The sequence below is a fragment of the Apis dorsata genome, unplaced genomic scaffold (assembly GCF_000469605.1).
Source record: "Apis dorsata unplaced genomic scaffold, Apis dorsata 1.3 scaffold_295, whole genome shotgun sequence".
Lineage (NCBI taxonomy): Eukaryota > Metazoa > Arthropoda > Insecta > Hymenoptera > Apidae > Apis > Apis dorsata.
Window position 1 is genome coordinate 2281479 of NW_006263570.1, and position 8391 is coordinate 2289869.

An 8391-nucleotide genomic window follows, 5' to 3' on the forward strand; every position below is an offset into this window, starting at 1 on the left:
GATGGCAAAACACCGTTGCACGTGGCAGCTCTCCATGGACATTTGGACGTGTGCAAGGTCCTTCTGGACAATGGAGCGCGAATCAATGCCCTGCTTCGAACAAGCAAAGGCAATTTGATGACAGCCCTGGACGCGGCACTTTACAGAGGACACAGGGACTGCGCGAAATTGATCCAAATGCACGGTGGTACCACGGCACAGAAACTGAGGATGCAGAAAACTGTACCGAATAAAGGTCAGGTTAGGTATATACATATTCACAAAAATTTCTTTAAAACCTATAGTTTAATGGAGAATGACAGGGAAGTAAATCTTTTGAATTTAAATCCCCATTTTTCATTACTTATTTTTTATAAATAGTTAATTTTATAAATGTGTTATTCAATAAAATTAAATATAAAGTATTTTGAAATTGATATATTATGCGTCATTTATAAAATAATGAAACTATATAATGAAATAATATATGATATTAAATCTATCTCGTTTATACTATTTTTTATTTTTATATTTGGAAAAAGAAATTTAGATAGAATTAGAATTACTAATAAGTGATGAATAAAAATAATATAATAAAATAATTCTTTATATTATATAATAAAAATTCATCATAATTTTTAATATCTATCGAAATAATTTCAGTGTTTGCACAGAAATTACGAATGAGACATGTGGATAGCAGTACCGACACAGAAAGCAGCCCTCATAGACGAAGTCGCAGTTATAAACTTCCAGAATTGTACTATGAGGAGCAGTGGATTGAGAAGAGAACACGACGAAGAGGAAATTTGAGGAAATTGGCACGTCAGGATAGCCGGAGTTTCAGCGAAGAGGAAGTTCGATCCTCGAAAAAAGATCATCAAAGAAGAACTCGTAGCGAATCAGCACGGTGATCACATCTAAAATTTAAATATCAATGAAATTAAAATTTTAAATTTTATGAAAAGAATTTCTTCATATACCATTTTATCTATAATCTATGATTATAATTCATTTTTTGATTCACTTTCATTATTTCATTCTTTTTTTACACTTTCATTCACTTTCATTATTTCATTAAATATCTTTAGAGATATAAATCGAATAAGTAACTGAGAAAATATTGCAGATACGAGGAGGAAGATACTGATCGAAAATTGAGAAGAAAAAGAAGTAAGAAACGATCGACAAAATCTAGACACGATTCGAGCGAATCTTCTATAGAATCAGAGGACGGTTCGAAAAAGAAATTTGATTCTCGAAAGGAAGAGAATAAACTGGATAAGAGTAACGGAACGGAGAACCGAGAAAACTTGAAAGGGGACGAGGATGATGAAAGCGTGAGTGACGACAGCCTAGAGGTGGTGGTGGTACGAAAATCTTTGGAGAAGAAATGCGAGAAGGTGATATCTGGAAGGAGATCAAAGACGCCGAGGGAAAGTTCGAAAGAGATGAAGTTGACGAAGACTCATACAAGCACCAGAAGAAGATTGAAATCCAACAGGTCAAGAGCGTCTGATAACGGTGAGAGTACAACAGATAGGATGCACTCGTTCGAAAAAGAGCAAAAATCGAAAGAGGCCACGGTTCACAGTCGACAAACTCCTAGAACATCGATAGATGAAGATAAAGAGAATAATGGGGAGAATATTATTGAATGTCGATATCGAAGGGACGTAACCGATAGCACTAGCCAAGAAACAGTTGAACGTGTCGTCGTGACAGCGATGGTCCACAAAGATCAAGGCCCAGATACGCCAAAATCCGTGGCCGAAACGTCGAAGGAAGTCACGTTTGACGATAGATTAAGAACGGAGGTGATCGAGATGGAGGACGTGTCGAGGGAAGCTGGTTCGAGCAAAGTCGATGATATTTTAGAGCAGAGCGATGAATCGCGCAATAATCTCGTGCAAAAGGCTGCCAATTTGAAGAAGGATGTGGAAGAAATGAGACAGCAAGGCGCGCAGGAGAAGATCCAACAGGAGGACTCGAAGCAAAGCCAAGAGGGGAAAAAGGAAGATGAAAAGGGCATTGTTCGAAATGTGATTAAAGAAGATGTAAAATTAGATAAAGAAGGTTTGAAAGATGAGGAAAAAATTGAAACCTCTTTAATCGAAGAAAATCAAGAGGAAGATGAAAGTGAAAAAGGTAAAACTTTAAACGAAATAATTAGTGAATAATTTAAATAGAGAATTTAAAATTTTGATATACATTGAGGTAGATATACATAATTTCGCGATGTTAATTTTTATAGCATTTCTAAATATTCATTTAATGAAGTGATTGATATCATTTTCTGAGAAATATCAAAATATATTTAACTTCTCAAAAATTAAATGATTATCTTCTAGCATCTGGAATATAAATTACAATACAAGCTTTAAAATACTTTTTAATTAATCTGAGATAAAAACAAAAGATTGTAAAATTGTCACATAGCAATAATTCTTGATCTATTAAACACTGGCGAAATTATGCACGTCTACCTTACATTAAAGAATGTTTTCTGTCAATTTTCTGCAGAGACCTCTTTCCAGGCAGGTTAGACGCACACGAGACGACAGAATCTGAAAATCCTGCATTGGATTCTCAGAAGCAGCATGAACGTGAACAAGAAAGCGAGTTCGTTTCCAAATCCGATGGAACGTCATCAGAAGGAAAATCTGGCGAGAATCTAGATAAAGAAACTAGTGAGAAAACGGATGTATCTGAACACGTTTTGGAAAAAGATCACGAAAAATCCGACAAGACGAGCAAATCTGAGAGTCCAGTCAGTCAAAAGGATGTACGAAAGGAGACCACGCCGAGAACAGCTGTGGAAGATGTTTCGCTGTCGGAAGAGGAAGAGAAAAAGTCGACACGGGAGGAAGTCAAAAGTAAATCTAAAACCAAATCTGGAACCGTAAAAAGGAGACCATCGTTCGATGACAGAAGATCGAAATCCTCTTCTTCGAAGTCGGACGAAAGTCCTAAAAAGAGTGGAGGAACCCACAGAAGGAAAGAATCCACGAAAAAACGCGAATCCTCCGTTAAAAAAGTTTCCATGAAAATTACAGAAAAAATGGACAAAGAAGTTGCAAAAGAAACGTCAGAGGTGAGGAAAAAAACGGAGGAAACGAACGTACAAACGAAAGAAACGTCGAGCACGTTGATAAAAACGTCAATTAAAGGATCACCGGATCGAAAGGGACAAATTCGTAGAAAATCGGTCGAGTTTTCATCGTCCAAAGACTCTGCGTTAGTGGAAGATTCTGAGGATAAGTCGTTAAGCACGGACACATCGACTGCCATGAAAAGAAAGATGTCTGACGAGGGAGAAACCGTTCGAGATTTGTCTCCGACGAAATCTAATTTGGAAGTTGAAAAGGAGGAAGATGAGGCTAAGAAAGTGAAGAAACATTCTGGCCAGGACGATCTGGCGACAGGTGAGTATTAAAATCGGTGCACGAGTGTCTTTATGTTGTTTCACATGGTTTTAGAAGAAGAGAGCTTTCGATATATTGATGAAAGTTCCTCGAGCTCTCCGAAATCGTCGCATAGACGCTCGAGACCGTCGACGGGAAAAATTAGGAAAGCTGGGCGATCGTCGGTGAGAAAATGTTTGTTCGAAAGTTCAGAAGAGCGTTCTCCAGACAGGAGCGCCATAGTTGCGGTGATCGAGAGTCCGGAATGGGACGAAGAGGACGAAGAGGAGATCGACAAGGAGATCAGGGATGCTATCGGTGAGGACGCGGAACACGAGACGGAACCTGATGACGATAATGAAATGGGTGTCGTGAGGGTGCTGCCAAGTACGAGCGAGGAAGAGACGTCTCGAATTGGCCACGAAGTTTGCAGAACTTCGGTGACTGACTCGTTACCTCAAGTGAGTAGAAATTTTAAGAATGATATGAAGACGAAAGGTTTAAGATAATAGATTAGAAAAAATCTTATATTTTTTTTGCTTTCCTATATTATTTGTGAAATTAATATTTTTGTATTATTGTATTTACACAAATTTTGCTATATATGTACGAATAATATATATATGTATATGTACTTACGTTTATATAATGTGATAATGAGATATTCATATCATTTGTTTCCAAATTATTGTTTAAATAATATTCTTCTTACCTAGGTATCTAGTACACGAACTCGTCTGACACGAGTTCAAAGTCCTCAGGAAAGTAGAAGCAATCGATTGCAGGGGAAACAACGTCGCGACAGCGGTGGCAGAGATAGCGGTATAGAACCTAGTCCTCGAGTATCAAGGATACCAAGAAGAAGGATTATGAAATGCTGCCCGAACACCGATAAGCAGCAAACTCTTAACATGGAGACCGTAACCAGGGATGTACAGATCACTCTACGACGATATCATCTAGAAAGGAAGATATTTTTTCAATTGATGGAATTGAAAAGATTGCAAATACGTCATGGCAAAGCTAACGAACAAGTTTTGATTAAAAGACAAGTAACAATATTGGAAAATAATATTATAAAATATAATTATATTATTTATCTATTACTTGACTGTATTAATTATGTTATAATAACATAATTTTCTTTAGGTGGATGCCTTCCATAAAGCGGGAATGTCTGGTCCAACGCTTGGCGTGGCGAAATACGATCAACCTTTAACATTCAGGTTATTATTTTTTAAGTTTTGAAAAATATTTCTTGCTAGAAAAGAAAATAATTAATATTTCTTACTAGACATTTTGAGGCTTTCTTGTACGATCAACTCAGGAAACTTCAGAAAAGGCCAGCAACCCCAGATTTCTGCACGGAAGCGAAACAATGCACCCAAAAAACTCATCGCTGTCATCACGCTACAAGCGCTTACACCTCCTTCCCTGTGTACACATATCGTATGTTATTACAGTGCATTGCTGTATAGAAAGTAAGTTTCAGAATTCCATTTCACTTGTTTATACGTAAATTTTTTGAAATTGAAAATTGAATTTATTTTACCAAAGATATAGCGATGGTATTAAATTGAGAAATATTAAAAAATGATATGGACAAATTTTTCATAAGAAATTGTTAACAATATGTGTCTATATTGAATGAAAATAAAAGTCAAAAAAGTTTAATGAATAAAAATTATGAAATGGTATTCTGAATAAAAAAATTCAATCCAAAAGACTTTCAAAAGGAATCAGTTTCCCTATTGTGATTGTAGATTATAATTGCAGTAGGTGGAGGCGGCCAAGAACAAACGGATCTTCTTCCGAAGATAGAGAGTCGTGGAAAGGGACAGATGACGGTAAAATAAAATTATTTACATATGAATGAATTTAAATATAAATATAAAATAAAATTTTTAAAGTATTTATTTACTCAAAAGTGTAATGTAATAATATAATTAATTATATTAATAATATAATTAATTTCGTGTTCCAAAAATATATATCTATATAATTTTTATTTTGATTACAGGTAGAGGTAACGCATGGAGAAGAAAAACAGATAATAGCTCTTCCAGCTGAAAGACTAGATCGTTCCAAAAAATATTATGTAACGTTTACTGTCAGAGGAGAAGCACAACAAGAAACTGAAAAGCCTAAATCGTCGGTTGGTGTCCAAAGAAATGCCAAAAGTGTTTAGAAAGTCTTCAAATCACATTTCCTATATCTTTCCATTTTAGCAATTCCGGCTACGATTTTCTATTTGGCTATTCAATATCAAAAATGTTTCTATACTTTTATATCTTCTATCAATCATATTTCATAGATGCAATTGTTTTACACCTGGGATTTTTTACATATTAAAAATGTATAATATGTTTTCTACATATTAATTGTATAAATTAATTTCACGACAAAGCAATGATTCCCCATATATTACTAATTTTATGAGTAAAAACTGCCAGAGGAAACTGTTCACGTGTACGGGAAAAATATATTCTGTACAAATTAATGTCATTGTAAAAATATTAAATTATATTATATTATAAAAATGTAAAATTGTAAAATGAATCAAAATGTATTTTATGTATGAAATCTGAATTTTATGATATATAAATTGTATTTAATTGATTTAATTATAAAATCAGATAAAAGAAATAATCTTTTGTTAAATAATCTAATTTGATCTGATTCATTAAAAATCTTTTAATCTTATTTGAGTATCGATAAATTCTATTTATAAATTAAATTTTAAAAAAACACAAATTTAACCATGTATATAATAAAATATATTATGTTCTTGCAAAAACAAGGATCACAATGCATAAATGTTGTGTATATTTATGTAAAAAAAGCTAATATGTAATTCTGTGTAAAATAAAAAACCTTGAATCATATTATCCAGATTATATTGAACCTAATTTAATATATTCAAATGTTATTATGTTAATCATAACAAGCTTGCAAGTTAAAAGAATAATTCTTATATTTTTTTTAAACAATATTTATAAAAAATTATAGGAAATTACTTATTTTTTTTATTATTACTTATTACTAAGTCTCTACTTATTATTAAGTCTTTTTCACGTCTATTTTCTTTTTTTTTTCAGTTTCAGTATTATATCAAATTTTCTATCAATGCAAACAATACTTTAATTTCTATTCGTTATATTATTAAAACTGAATCACTATTTTAAAACAACTATACATATCCACTGTATATTCACTGCATTCACAAGAAATTAACATTAATTTATAATAATTCGAAAATAATTATATTAAATGAAAATCATAAGATAATATCGTAGTAAATAACAGTTATCAAGTAAAAATTCTTCTCGAATATACTTCAGTTTTTATACAAATGGAAATATCGCGTTCAAGTATCATTATTATGATGTCATATAATAAACAAATAGATAAACATAAGTAAAGTAGTTATAACAGATTCAACTAGCAACTCGTAGGAATTATCGATCAGGCATAGTGACGTAGTTAAACAAATGGTAGTTGAACGTTTAATCGGTTCGGTTTACTGGTGAAACATACCATACAGTGCCATACAGTGTTTTTGTCAATAATGCCAACAATAAGAATCAGATCGACGACAATGTATCTTGAATATTCCATGGAACAGACGAGATTTCTTTGAGAAGCTTTCGCATGGACAAATGGCTCCAAGATAGGAAGCTTTGGCTTTTCGGTAGCACACTACCTTTGCTACCAAGGAGGTAAATATATGTATATGTATGTGTATTATCTTTTTATAAGTTTCTATAAAGATTTTTAAAATATAGTTACGAAATGTAAATAAGTATTTTTTAATATGGAAAAAAATTTATTTTTTTCATGTAAAAGTTTTAAAAATTGTGTTTTATCGTTTCGTGATGAAAACTTTATTTGTTAGAAATTAAATAAAATTTCCTTTCCTTCGTTTAATAATTGATATTTTTTTTTTTCGATAATAGAATAACAAACTTGTTTAAAAATTATAAGAAAAATATTGAGTTGTTTTGCAATATTTCTTTTTCTTGGAACTTGTATTCCAGTCAATATATTTTTATCTTCTTTTTTATTTTGAATATATTTTAATATAACTTTATAATAATATTTTTAATCAAAAAAAAAACTTTTTCTATCAAAATTATAAGTGAAAGAGATAAATTATGTTTGTTTTTATTCTTCAATTTTATTTTTGGTATTAAATTACTTTCTTCTCTTAAGAATGAGACTAAAATGAGTAAGAATATGTAGAATACTTAAGAAATACCAGTAACCGGAAGATTCTTTTCAAGATACGTGACTTTGACATTGAATTGAATCGATCAATATTTCTTACATAGTTTAAACACGCAAGATATATTATATATATGATATCACAGACAAAGTATAGAATAGATTTAATATTCATACATTTTTTTTCGAAAACTAGAATTTTAATATTAATTTTAATATTCTCAACAAAGAAATAAAATTATAAATAAAAAAAAATAAATATTCCATTACTGAATATTTATATGTATATAAAATATCATATTTTATACATAATTATATATATTAATTATTATGAAACAGTCCATGTTATTATATTTTTATTATTATTATATTATATTACATAATATCGTTTTTCGATAAAATCAATTTTATAAAATTATTTCTTAATCCTTTTATTAGGTCAGACTTCCGATTTTATTTAAATTTTTTTATTTATATTTTTTATATTCAAAATTAAAATATATCGCAGTTTTGAAAGAGTTTTAAAATGACGGAAGTATGTTGAATTGAAATCCTATATTTCATCTGTGATCATGCGCTAAAAACAGTATTAGCATTATAAATATGAAAAAACAAAAATATATATGAAATATAAAACGCAAAAATATAGATAAAAAGAGCAAATAATAGGAGAAAGACAGAAATATAGTAAAAATTGAACAACTAGCGCCATCTCTTCATCGTAAATGAAACTAACTAGACAAGGAAAGCAAATATTAAGAAAAGGATAAAGATACTGCAAAGA

The 8391-nt window shown here is 31.2% G+C and overlaps 2 protein-coding genes across 7 annotated transcripts in view; both read left to right on the top strand.

Annotated features, from left to right (window-relative positions):
- The window catches only part of LOC102676964 (ankycorbin), a 15828-nt gene extending 9866 nt beyond the window's left edge, over positions 1-5962 (top strand). Inside the window, exons 7-17 of one of the 5 annotated variants that reach the window (XM_031511225.1) lie at positions 1-235; positions 643-889; positions 1109-2127; positions 2517-2683; positions 2723-3404; positions 3459-3844; positions 4100-4435; positions 4533-4609; positions 4678-4832; positions 5160-5230; positions 5404-5962. The exon at positions 1-235 is cut by the window's left edge and continues 1 nt beyond it. In XM_031511225.1, the coding sequence (XP_031367085.1) occupies positions 1-235; positions 643-889; positions 1109-2127; positions 2517-2683; positions 2723-3404; positions 3459-3844; positions 4100-4435; positions 4533-4609; positions 4678-4832; positions 5160-5230; positions 5404-5571 (3543 nt within the window). In that variant the 3' untranslated portion in view covers positions 5572-5962. Of the gene's footprint in view, positions 236-642; positions 890-1108; positions 2128-2516; positions 3405-3458; positions 3845-4099; positions 4436-4532; positions 4610-4677; positions 4833-5146; positions 5231-5403 lie in introns of all 5 variants that reach the window. The other 4 variants (XM_031511224.1, XM_031511226.1, XM_006617282.2 and 1 more) reach the window with 4 other exon arrangements.
- An 889-nt stretch (positions 5963-6851) lies between these two features.
- LOC102677756 (cyclin-dependent kinase-like 4) overlaps positions 6852-8391 on the top strand; it is a 10022-nt gene continuing 8482 nt past the window's right edge. The window contains exon 1 of one of the 2 annotated variants that reach the window (XM_006617288.2): positions 6852-7102. In XM_006617288.2, coding sequence (XP_006617351.1) covers positions 7035-7102 — 68 coding nt within the window. In that variant the 5' untranslated portion in view covers positions 6852-7034. Of the gene's footprint in view, positions 7111-8391 lie in introns of both variants that reach the window. The other variant, XM_031511231.1, reaches the window with a different exon arrangement.